The sequence below is a fragment of the Saccostrea echinata genome, unplaced genomic scaffold, assembly GCF_033153115.1.
Source record: "Saccostrea echinata isolate AGI-Se365-2 ecotype Australia unplaced genomic scaffold, CSIRO_AGI_Sech_v1 ptg000014l, whole genome shotgun sequence".
Classification (NCBI taxonomy): domain Eukaryota; kingdom Metazoa; phylum Mollusca; class Bivalvia; order Ostreida; family Ostreidae; genus Saccostrea; species Saccostrea echinata.
Window position 1 is genome coordinate 18053160 of NW_026889763.1, and position 13739 is coordinate 18066898.

General features: G+C 31.4%; 1 protein-coding gene across 1 annotated transcript; it reads left to right on the forward strand.

The window, feature by feature from the left end:
* Positions 1-3022: 3022 nt before the first annotated feature.
* On the forward strand, positions 3023-6360 carry LOC133187320 (uncharacterized). Its single transcript, XM_061322681.1, has 5 exons — positions 3023-3222; positions 3332-3429; positions 3589-3754; positions 5557-5650; positions 5747-6360. The coding sequence occupies exons 3-5, from the start codon at positions 3682-3684 to the stop codon at positions 6195-6197; spliced, it is 618 nt and encodes a 205-aa protein (XP_061178665.1). The 5' UTR covers positions 3023-3222; positions 3332-3429; positions 3589-3681; the 3' UTR covers positions 6198-6360.
* Positions 6361-13739: the final 7379 nt, after the last annotated feature.

Below are 13739 nucleotides of genomic sequence, written 5' to 3' on the forward strand. Positions count from 1 at the left end.
AAATCGGCCCGCGGAGCAGGTCAAATCTTAGTAATTTACAAACAATACACTATATAATGTCTGTAGTCATATCCTCTGTAAAATGGCGCAAAAACGAAAAAAAAAATCATAGATGTCCAAAATATGACCAAATATTTTGCTTCGTTGAAAAGAAATAAAATGTTGGAGGAAGCAGGAAATGTTAAAAGCGAGTCGTGCATGTGTGTGTAAATGGGAAATGCAGATACGGAAATGGAATGAAAAGGTTCTGTATTAGACCAGGACAATCTGTGGAGAAGTGAATTATTTTTAAAAGTCTGATCAAAATCTTTAAAAAGTCAGTAAGGTCATGGAAAGAGATGAGCGTTTCACAGTTGCTGATCTTGTGAAAGCAGTTACGCGTTTAAAGAAATGAAAACAATCTGCTACTGGAACAATTGTTATTAAGACAAATTCTTTCAAGTAATACAGAAAATTTTTAAATGAGTGGGTATTTTTTTCGGGGGTGATTTTCCAAGTACCAAGTTTTATTTGTTTGGGGAAACAGTTGTGTCTGTTTGTCCGAACATCAATTCCAGGTTGAACGGTTACACATTAGTAAGTGTAACTGGTTTGTCGAAGGTATCCTTCAAGGTGGAAAGAACTCCAACGCTTACCGCACTACTGGTGATGAAACCTCATTCGCTTGGAAATAACACAGGCTTTCCTGGGGTAATGTGTAATGGTAATGCATTGTAATCATTACCGATCTACTCTCTTTGTCAACTGTAGATTGGTTAACCACAAGAACATGATAATGAATTCATAATCCAAATACCACTCTGATCGACTTAAAAACCTGCATGAGGGAAAGCATATTAACTGAGCACTAAATGTGAAAAAGTTAATTTATAGATAAAATTGTGTTGTCATAAAATTTTTGTTTTTCTCTTATAAAATGTAATGTGTAATTTAATTCATTACTTTAACAGAGTAATTGTAATTAAATTAATTACTTTTCTGAATTAGAGTAATGGTAATTGTAATGGTAAAAATTCCAAAGTAATTGTAATTTAATGCATTACATTTCAAAGTAATTAACCCCAGGTCTGAACACAGCTGACCAGGGATCATCGCAGCACCTAACGAATGCAGATAACTGATATTTAATCTCTTTTTAGGCCTGTAGAAAGCAAGACGTCAGACGTTATTATTGAGGGGGCACAAACATATACATTGTAGTACATGTAGCTCTATAATTTCTATAGTATTCTATATATTGGCAAAATTATTGGGAACACGTCTCCGTGCCCCCCCCCCCCTCCCGATGTTATATTGCAGAAAAATGAACAAGCACTTGACGTTACATATTTTTCTTCCAATAAAAAAATTATATATATATATACCCCCTATACCTTATAATGGACTCACAAGGGTGAATAAAGTAACGTTAGGTGCCTGTGGAAATAAAAGTGCAAAATTTACAGATTAAAGTGTAAAATTTACAGTGTAAAATTTACACATTAAAGTGTAAATTTTACACATTAAAGTGTAAATCTTACACATTAAAGTGTAGAAATCAAAAAATAAAAAGTGTCAAAATGGCACTAATACGCTTCCGTATGGAAAAATGTTTTAGGAAAATTTATTTTATGTATTGTTTTATAAGTTCACAACAGGATCAGAACTGTCACAGGTGAAAACGTATATAATTCTTATTTTTATATATGATAATTTGATCATTTTAAATTTCCTGAAAATAGTACATGTATATAATAACGACGATTGACATGGTCCGCGCACTTTCGGAACAACCCTCGTAGTTCTAAGATTTTTCAAGTACCAAGTTTTATTTGTTTAGGGAAACAGTTGTGTCTGTTTGTCCGAACATCAATTCCAGATTGAACGGTTACACATTAGTAAGTGTAACTGGTTTGTCGAAGGTATCCTTCAAGGTGGAAATAACTCCTTCAACGTTTACCGGACTACTGGTGATGAACCTCTTTAGCTTTATAAAAATTTTCTTGCAATTAAAGTAAATCTATATTTTTTTTTTTAAATTTTGCATAAAAGTGACTTTTTTATAATCACAGACTTCAGCAAAGTGCATTCAAGTAAGTATAAGTATTTTTAATTTGAACATTTACTCACGATGTAGTATCCTGTTCAGAATAAACAATGAACGTAGCAACTGATTAGAACCCTTATATGATTATTCCTGCAGATATTGCGAAAAGCCAGAAATTGTGTGTACAACTACACTGTGACAAAAACAAACGAGGGAAATTTATATCGGCTGGCTGTGATTCTTTTGGATTTGCATTTTGCACAAACGGAGGTAATATCAATATTTTTTTTATGAAGTAAGTTCCTGTACCCATAAACCCAAAATACTTTTGTACAACAAAAATTACAGGTTGCAGAGGGATGAACAGAAAGACTGAAATTATATTATATTATATGAGATATCACTTCCCCCTCCCACTCCCCCGGTTTCAATGATAGATAGAAAATATATATTTTTATGCCCCCGCCATGAAATGGGCGGGGCACATTGTGTTACCCTGTTCCGTCATTCTGTCATTCCGTCATCATTCACTGTCCGTTCATTATCTCTGCAACATTTGCACACATTCAACTCAAATTTTACATATTGATACGTCATGCAGGTCAAGTTCGAATTTGGTCATGGTTCGATGATGTTTGACAGAGCTTTCCTTCTTGAACTTAAAAGAAAATCAGTAATTTTCAGTTTCCGCTTTCCAACATTTGTAGGGATGATTGAAATTGCATGTGCAGGTATTTAACCCGAAAATATGAATACAAAAGTATGAATACAAATTTAAAACTAAATATTGCATTTGAAATTTTGGCTGCTTGCGGGGGCATTCGTGGCGTTAACAACACATCTAGTTTATATAACAATGAGAAAAACAAAATTATAGAAAAAAAATAGTTGCAAATGTTTCTTTTAAATCAACTTATCGATATTTAGTTATTAATATTCATTCAGGTCAGTGGTAGCCAGTAACCTTTAAATTCTATTCTATTTTTACAAAGTTCTCGAAGATAACTTCACATGGGAACAAGCTTTGCAGAACTGTGTTCAACAATCAAATGAAACACATCCCGACGCTGAGTACTTACTGGCTGATATAAACCTAAATTCAGATTCTTCAAATCTTTGCTCCAAGTATAGCATCTTAAATGATAGCCCTCTGTGGCTTGGAATTCAGTCTTTTCCGTGTGATGCTGAATACAATGGTGATTATGACTGATTAAAATACCTTTTTCTGATTTTGTCGACTTTGTGCATCATCGAAACGGCAATATGTTACACATGTACATTTACAAAATTATTCTTTGAATTCAGATGCAAAAGATATTGAAAGGGCAATAAGATGTCGAAGTTGTGAAGTAGATTGCAAATATGAACATTGCAATGAATCAAGACTAGCATTCTGTGAGCCAGTATGTCTTCTAAATTACTGTGAAATGTCAAAACGTTACAGTTGAAAAGTTGTAAATCCTATTTACTATTTTATTTTTCTACTGAGCTGATAACAGAATTTAAAAAATCCTATATTTTCAATATACTTTAGCCTTTTTTGTTTTTTTTCTTTATTAAAGCTACCAGAACCAGTGACAAAACATAAACTTACCAGCCAATCATACACTGGTACAGTGACAAGTATTCAAAAGGATTATTCAAACGCATCAAACATGACCATAGCATACTGGAAAATTAGCGCTGTGTCCACTGATGCATTCGTCTGTAACTCGGAAGGATATACAGGTATATATTTTCCATCCATACTCAAGTCTAGAATTCTCTAGAATGATTTCTATCTTAAGGACATACGCAACTTACCTTACCTACAGATAATTTTTCAAGATATTCTTAATTTAAGATTATAGTGCCATCAGATGTTCGTAGACAAAATATCAGCATGCATTACCAGGGGTTTTGAAAAGATATCAATTGATGAAAATCCTTGTATAATTTAAAGAAAAATATATAAAAATTACTAAACATATATTCTAGATGTTTCTTTATCAAAACTTGGTTTAGAAGAAGTGTACAACAGCATATATAGACATTAAAATGTAGCACACAGTTCCTTAAAGTATTGGAACTCTTCAACTCCAGGGGAAAAGACAATAAAGTTCAAACTATGTTGCGTATGTCCTTAAACTAATTTAGCTTCTACAGTCTGACGTTTCGTTGTGAGACAGGCTATAATAGAAAAAATGATTTCCCTGTCCACACAGAATAAAGTTATCGGTGGAAATTACTCCCCTAGAATCCTCCACTTGTATTAGTAGGCTATTGAACTATGTGCACTTATTTCTTGTAGTTTGCTTTGGCAATAGCACAATAGATGATTAATTATTTACATATCTCTGTTACAATTGATCAAAATTTTAGTTAAAGGCCAAGTCTGGTTGGAAATTGCGATAACGGACCGGCAAATAGTTTTGATTTTAAATATGTATTTGTATGTACCATGCTTAGAAAAATGAGATTAAAATTTTGTTACCGTGCGTAGATTGTAGTGGAATGGGGGCAATTTCAAAATTTGGACAATTTTTTGTGATTTTAAACATAATTAAATGCTAAAACTACCTTATAAACAATGGAATTGACAAATTTAAAAAAAAACACTAAATGTTGAAAATTTTGGCTTTTTCATACATAGTATGCAATATCTATTCCTCATTTTAATAAATGAAAAGAAAATAGGGGGTAGTCTTAACTGTAGAGAAAAGGGGGCATATCAAAACACAAAAATAGGACTTAAAATAATATCTAAGATACTTTGTAAGTCGCAGTAGCTTTACATAATATCAACAAATGATTGTTGTATTGTATATGTTTCTCAAAACTAAATACCTCATACATTATGAAAGCATTTTCTCTCCTTTCTTTATCTTGTTTAACACAAAATGTTGTTTTGTGGGAAAAGAAGAAAGGGGGGGGGGGGGTAAAAAGGCAACAAAACTACAAAGTTTATTAATATGCAGGAAACTAAAATATTTCTTCTTGGCTGCATTTAAATGACACATAGAATTTTTTAGTCATTCTACTGCATGCATATTTAAGTTATCAACAAAATTGGAAAATAAACATTTTCAAGGAGAAAGACTAAATGTCTTTACTTTGGTTACAGTAGTTTTCAAGCTCAACATTAAAATAAAATTGGACAAAACTTATAACTTAGAAATTGAGAATATCTAAAAAAAAATAATTGATGTTACAAAGTTGCTGATTAATTAAAACATTTTTATTAGAAACATTTTTATTAAAACACAAAAATAAATAGAAATGCTAGAATTCGATCCAGCTTTCAACATGCACAATCAGAGAGTTTTGAAAGTTTTTGACCAATTTCCTGTCAGTATTTTGTAATTTCCTCCAATTTACAATTTTTTACAAAACGAACTTTTCAATTCTTATTCTATCAGTAATTACATGTTTTAAAACCTCAACTCTTAATTTTCTGACATTTTTTTAACAAAGTACGCTGATTTGTCAATCTATTATTAATGATTACAAAACTGTGTTTTTACCATGAATATACCATTACCTAATTGTAGTGGGCTCAAACAAAAGTGTACATACAGCGGTCGTTTACAGTGTTCCTTTAGCAGTGGTAATCATTATACTAGTCGTTTGCTTATTATACTGCAGGTAAGACTTTTTTCTCTTACGTGCTAACCTTTATTGTATTGCTAAAATATGGCCTTGCAAATAAGTGTAATTTATATCACTATTGAATAAAAACAGAAAGAAACATAATAAAAAACAAAAGATGGAGGTTGAATCAACAGCTGGAATCAGACAGTCTTCCTTTCAACTTGTTGCCAAGACTGATTTTTATGAACTGGTCGACAATTCAAATGTTAGTAAGCTGAATCCTGAAACAGAAGCACTAGACACAGTAAACACATCAGAGACTGGCATATCCGAGAAAGGGATAGAGACTAGCATACCCGAGAAGGGGATATACGATAAGGCCAAAAATTTAAATGTATCAGAATTAACGGAGAGTGTATACAATCATCTTAGAGAGGGAGATACTTCTGTTGAACAAAAAGAAAATATTTATGATCGTTCAACTATGTTACATGATGGAAGAAATTCCTTATATGACTTTACAACAAACAAAACAAATCAAAAAGTATCATGGGACCCGACATACGACCATGCTGTTCCGTTAGATAGATTGAAAAACTGAAAAAACCAATCGGAACTTTGAAATTAAATGATGAGACCTTTAGGCTGTGAAATGCCTGAAACTGAGTTGAACTGTTGAAAGTTTAAACACAATTAATCTACAACTGTTTTGTTATGTAGCAATTGACTCATAGTCTACTTACATTTACATAATTTGACACATGGAATCGTTTCTATACAAAGATATATTCATTAATATTTTATTATATTGTTTGATTGCATTGTTTTTTAATTCTTTGTTTGAATTTGAAACTTTTCCTTGAAAATAGTTCAATGACTGAGAATCTTAGCATCTGAAAAAGCAATGGTTTTGAATATCAAAAGGATATATTTCAATTCAAACTTAAACTATATTTCCGTATCATGCATTCATAATTATCCTAAATTAATATTAATGTTAGATATATTTATTATATAAATATTGCATGTAGTTGAGTGTAACATTGAAAATTTTCACCCCAAGAAAACCATTGTCAACCGAGGCGCAGCCGAGGTTGACAATGGTTTTCGAGGGGTGAAAATTTTCAATGTTACACTCAACATCATGCAGTATTTATTATATTATACTGAATGTTTTATACAAATACATGTAACAGTGAACCTTGCGCGCATAAATTCTGCGCAGTCACTAGTTTTTGGAATATCACCCGTCGTCAAGCAGTGTTGAATGTTGCTACGCTGGAGGGCGTGGCTTCATTATTCAGCGGGTAATAGTGTTTTTAACAAATGTTTCTCGACGAATCAGTTTCAACTAATTTACATGAAAGTGTAATATAATAAAATATTAAAGGATGACTGCACTTTACGCCTGTTTCTGGGTCTTTTTCGGTTGCTTCTGTTGCTTTTATATCTAAACCTTATCTCACTTTTGTATGTTTCTGAAAGAATACTGTCAATTTGAAACCAAATTTAAATCTTAAAATGATTTCAGACTGTGATACAATAAAATGATTCAATGTTTTTTGTCCTTACTGCTTTCCAAATATTGTGAATTTACACTTACCTGCCCTTGACTGAACATTAGATACATATGTATGCATGAGAGGTGGAGCTAACATTGTAAGAATGGGTCTAAAATTAGACTTGATAAATAACAATAACATGTTTGGAAAAGCGAACGAAATCACTCTTTCCAATCTCCCTCTCCATTCTGTATGGCACAAATACACTTCTGACGAAGGTTTCAAAACAAAATTAACAATATGAGCACGTCAATGTAATTAAAGGAGATTTTATATCAATACCAGATGACATAACGTGTTCGAACATAGTGTCCTAGTTAGAACAAAACATGCTAACTTACAAGTCACGTGACGGAATTTAGTATTCACAAAGTTACCTGAGGTAGGAAATCACGTGGTGAATTATAATATTCAACATGTCGCAATCCTTGGTTACAACACAGAGAGCAAATGTAAGAAGAAGCAGTTTTTTTCTCTTTTTAACCACGAGCGCATGTTTGTCTATTAATCTCCTTTTGACACATTATTATTTATGCAAATATACAACTAATGTTAAACGTAGAACAATAGACAAACATGCGCTGACTATATATAAAGTCAGTAAAAAAGTGGGCGTGCCAATATCGAACGGAGATTCAAGAAATTGTGATGACACCTGCCTTTGAAAACAGATTCGAACTTCGTAAATAAACACTTTTATTAAACGTAATTACATAAAGTTGTAGATTGGATGTTGACCATTCTTCCAATGAAAAGAAAAATGCTTGTTTTGAAAGTTTATTTTGTCGCAAATTCCGCATGTCCTTAAGTGCAGTCATCCTTTTGACCTGATACCATGGGAACAAAACTATCTTAATATAGAAAACATCGTCCAAAAAAACCCAATACAGAAACAAAGATTCGTTCTGTAACGGCTTAAACGTATAATGTTACTTGGTGGTTTCACAATCACTTTGAAATATCGTCTACTAGGTTAAGGCTCTGGAATATAAGCAACTGAATTAATTTTACCTCAAGGTTCTGTTTTAGGTCCACTTTTATTTCTGATATATGTAAATGATGTTGCTGTAAATAAGTTATCATTGTGTAGACTTTTTGCTGATCATAATTCGCTTCAACAATCTTCATACAATATATTTGACATTGAATATACTTTAAATCATGATTTACATATTCTGGAACTTTGGTCAAATCAGTGGCTTCTAAAATTCAACCCTTCCAAAACAAAAATTATTTTTTCAACAAGAAAAATATATCTGTTATGCCTAAATTATTTTTTAAAGACTGAAGTGTGTCCCAGTTCATCTTCACTTAGGTCTATTGTTGTCACAAAACCTTAGCTGGTCAGAATACATTGATAGTACTGTAAACAATGATTATAAGAAACTTGGGCTTTTGAAAAAAAACTTAAGTTTAAAATTGGTAGGACACACCTTTCAGAATTGTATGTCACATTTATCAGACCTTCGCTCGAATACGCTTCTATTGTTTGGGATGGCTGCTCTAGCCAAGATGCCGAAAAGCTTGAAAAAATTCAACTATCTGCAGCTAGGATTATTAGAGGACTTCCAATTTTTGTGTCAAGAGAAATACTTTACTCTGAAACTGGCTGGGAAACGTTGAAAATTAGACGCTATGTCGCAAAAATGACTACCATGTACAAAATTCATAATGGCTATGTACCTGAATACTTGAAAGATATTGTTTCATACAAATGTGAAAAAATATCAAAATATAATACCCGTAATAAAGAACAATTCACTGCTCCAAGATGCAGATTAGAATTATATTAAAGGTCTTTTATACCCGACGCTGTGATACAGTGGAATTTATTAAAGATAGAAACGAGAGAAGCCATCTCACTCAATGCATTTCGTAAAAACTTAACTACAGAAGTAAAAAATTCCCCAATCTATTTTTCATTTGGCAAACGTTATACAAACATAATCCATACTAAACTCAGACACAACTGTATATTTAACTATGATCTACACAAACTAAATATTATTAATAGTCCTTTATGTTCATGTGGAAAGTATGAGGACGTTTATCATTTCTTTTTTGCCTTTAGTAATTATCCAAACGCTAGGAATAATCTTTTTAACCGCCTATTTTTACTCGACGAATTGGTCACTATTGACACACATTTGTTAGTATAGGATGATCTAAATTTGCCTTTACAAACTAATACAAATATTTTTGCTGCTGTGCATAAATTTATCGATGAAACCTGTAGATTTCAAATTGCTATATTATTGAACAGAGTTTTCACTTGTATCACTTTTTAAATTTATATTTCTGTACTATTTCAATTGCATGACATATAGTTATATTTAAGGAGAGGAACTAAAAAGTTGTAAGAACTTGTTTCCAATCCTTTTGATTTATTCAATAAAATATGTTCAAAACGATTGCTCTCAGTTTCTGCAAATAAAAAAAAATCAGTTAAATTGGTAAAACTTCATGATAATTTAAAAAAAGCTATGATTTGTGAAGCACTTTTCCTTACATTTCATGGACAATTTGAATTCTATAAGTGGTAATCCAACTTATACTCATAGGTCCCTTTCAATGAATGAAATTCTTCAAAACCATATAGCAGTTTTGAATATTTTAATATTCCCAACAACCAAATTGAATTTAAATTTTCATACCTATTCTGGATTCCAAAACTTCATAAAAATCCTTACAAAGATACATTGCAGGTTCTAGTAAATGCAATACCAATCCTCAGGAAAATATTTACACAGTAAGGAGAAAATTCAAGAGTACTCTACAACAACATATTCGAGAATTGCATGGTGTTAATCAGATGTGGATACTTTAAAACCCAAAGGAACTTTTAGAAAATTACAAAGAAAGAGAGCGTACAAGGTGTGGACAATCCCCAGGTCTGGGACAATATATTTCTCAATTCCAAAGTTCACGGAAAAGTATATTTTTCTATAATGTTTCCTGTAATGTCATCTTCAACAAATTTGATTCAATTATTTTATTGAATGACTTTTTAATTGATAATTTGTTTTTAAAGTTGACAGTAAAGCATATTTAGTGGAAAATAGGTTTACTAGAGCCATAAAAAATGATTTTTGAATATGAATGGGTCAAGTCTCCATTCTTCATTAACGTTTAAACGACGGAAAAGTAAATGTAAAATCTATTTCATATTTCAAAAAAATGGAATCTGAACCCATCCTATATGAAAATCTAACATTTCTCAAAAAAAATTTATGCTTCAACAAACTCGTTTATTAAAATCACACTGACACACAAAAATACAAGCAGACTTCGTAGCGCAGTGATTAACGCCTTCAGTCTTACGCCTAACCGTGAGCTTTTGAGAGTTTTCGAATCTTATGTGAAGCTTTTTTTTCTTTTTCACATACCTTAAAAACATTAGTGAAAAATAAATTATTTGACAATAATTTTTAAACAAAATATAGGAAGCAAATGTAAAAGGTTATATTAACAATATAATTTTTGAAAAATATAATTTTTCGTTAACTCTTAGAATTGAAAAATGACTTCTCTCAGAGCGGGGATAGTCCGCGTCTTGCACGCCTTCATTCTTTTTCTAAAATCAATAGCATTAAAAGGTACAACTTTTTATACAACCATTCCCCACGACAAATGAAAGACTAGACTTTTTGACATCAAAGACATCTGCTTTTTCAATAAAAATAGAACACGAATTTGCATTGTCATTGGTCATTTGCAAACAGCAGAATTCATTCAGAACCTTCTACATGAAAAGAAGTCTCTCAATGTGGCCATCAATTCGATATTTAAATATCGACTACGTTTTATCATTAAGCAATACTCATCATTCCTACTTTGTTTGATTCAATATAATCCACAGAACTCGAAATAAAAAAAATATATAAAACACATCTGTTTTATATTTGGATGTTTTTATTGGAAAAAAAATGCTTTTAAAATAAGCAAAGATGATGACTTTATTTTATTTGATTTTAAAATGAGACAGGCTATTGAAAATTAAGTTGACAATACAAGGATATAAACAATCTCGATAAAAGTGAATATCACGCAAATTCTATGGTCGATACGATGACATTGTTTGCAAATACAACCCGTCGATAGGTCGAATATTGATTGACAACTTTCATACAAATTGTTAGGCCATTTTTCACACTGAAATTATTTTTTTTCTGTTTCCCAAATCATGACAAGGGGCACGTTGCGGGACTGACCGGACAACAGATCTCAGCTCTGTTTTCAGAGGTATATGTTTGCTTTGTTCACAATTTATATTGTTTAATTGGATTTGGAGCATGCTTAGTGTTCCTTATCCTCACATTTTATTAACTTTGTTGTTGCATTTGTCATTTTCTCTGGTTTGGTAATTTGATGAAATATATTATGATGATCTAAAGTGTTACTTTATGTGAAATAGTAAGATGTGTATGATCAAAGTATTGTAAAAACTGGTGAAACAAGAGAAATAGGATGATCAGGGATCAACGAAATATTAGTCTAGTACTCTATAACAACTGTATTAATGGATGCGAGCGACAAAAAGCGGCGGCTTAAATCGAAGGTTTTTACAATGCTTGGATCTGTAGCTCTCTGGTTTATCTGTCCGAATTTTCTCAACCAGAGAGCTACGTACAGTTCTGTAGCTAGTCGAAAGGAGGAGGGCGTTATTGTTCTTTAATGAAAATTTAACTTGATATATTTTATATTTATGCAATTTTTTTAAATTACATATTCAAAAAATTCTTAACAATTTCTGGAAACATTGTATATACTGTACCTTATATTAAAAAAGGAATCGGATTGGGGTTTTTTTAATTTTTTTTTTTTTTTTTTTTTTTTTTTTAATACTTTTTTATTTGGATGTTGGCTTTCTGTAGTTCTATATTTTGCATCTTGCCTATATATACTGATATAAATAAGCTAGGGATATAATATTATACATATACTATTGATCATCAACAGGACGTATATTTCCAGGATTTTAATTTTTAAACTTCAGACATCCCTTGCAAATTGAACCTTACATTGGTTAAAGTTGGGATATGAGATTGAATTTTCGTATACTTTCTGAATAAAAATGTTGCAGATTCAGTTAATGTTTCAAGGACTATTTTCTTTTAAATTGCATCACTATATATTTTCGTTTTCCAAGTCCTTCTGGGTAACTACACATGGAATGAAGCTGTGCAAAAATGTGTGCAACAATCAAAGACTGCCGACTATCTAAAAGCTGACATAGACTTAGATTCTTTGCACTAATTATAGCATTTCACCTGGTGGATCTTTGTGGCTTGGAATTTGGTCTTATACATCTGATTTAGAATACCAAGATGATAAAGGTTATTAAGTATACTTAATTTTTATCAATTTATATGAAGCTGGTCTTTTTTATCTGTCTTATGTAGTAGTTGCAATTTTACAAGGTACAATACACAATACAAAATAGTGATCTGAATTGATTTTCAGATTTAACAAATCTTACAATGGATATGAAATGTCAAAGTTGTGCTGATGCTTCCAAATTAGAAGATTGCAGTGAATTAAGACTGGCATTTTGTGAGCCGTATGTTTTCATCCTGCTCTCTACGACTTAATGTGCCATTGTGCTTTTAAAATCTACATTAAAATATTTAAATCATTTTAAACTAAGAAGCCTATACGGAAAATTATAACACAACATATCTATTTTCTGAATATTCATTATATATATTATTTCAATAATTATTCCATTATAAATTAGCCCTCCTGCATTATTATTCTATCATTGTAGGTATATATATCAGAACGAGGGAAAATTGGTAAACATGACCTTACCAGCCGATATAACACAGATTCAATGACAAGTGATTAAAAGATTTATTCCTACACATCGACCATAGCATATGAGAGAAGTAGCAGTGTACCCACTGATGACTTCTATTCGTCTGTATCACACAAGGATAAATATGCTTCAAGATATACTCCAAGTACATGTAAGCTCTGTAATTTATTTCTTAACTCAATACTTAAAGAGATTTTAAGTTACGTGAAACGATGCTAGATCATGGATTGAATTAATCATATCGTCTTTTGGAAATCCCTATATAAGATTCACCTTCTAACAGAATAAAATAATTTGTATATCCTTTCAAAAAAGACGTATCGATGAAATTTACAACGCAAGGATTATCCACGATTCAGGAAATATCAAACGGTAAAGAAAACATTTGCAGCTTTTCTTGTAATTTGCTTTAGTACATGTAAATGATTATTCATTGACAAAATTCTTTGACTAAAATAAGAAGGATCACATAAAAATTATTTTCTGTACAATTTTTTCTGACAATTTTAATAATTTTACTTCACATAAGTATCTATTACGTTTTGTAAGCCTATTCCTGTTGATTACAAGACTGTAATTACAATGATTGTATGTTTCATCAGTATTGCAATCATCCGTTACATAATTAAAGGCTCAGACAATATACCACATACAGCCGTCGTTTACTGTGTGTTCAATTAGCCTTGGTAATCATTATACAATTACTTGTTTTGTTGTTTTGAACATATTTTTTGTATACCAAATACAAAGGAATTGGTCACAA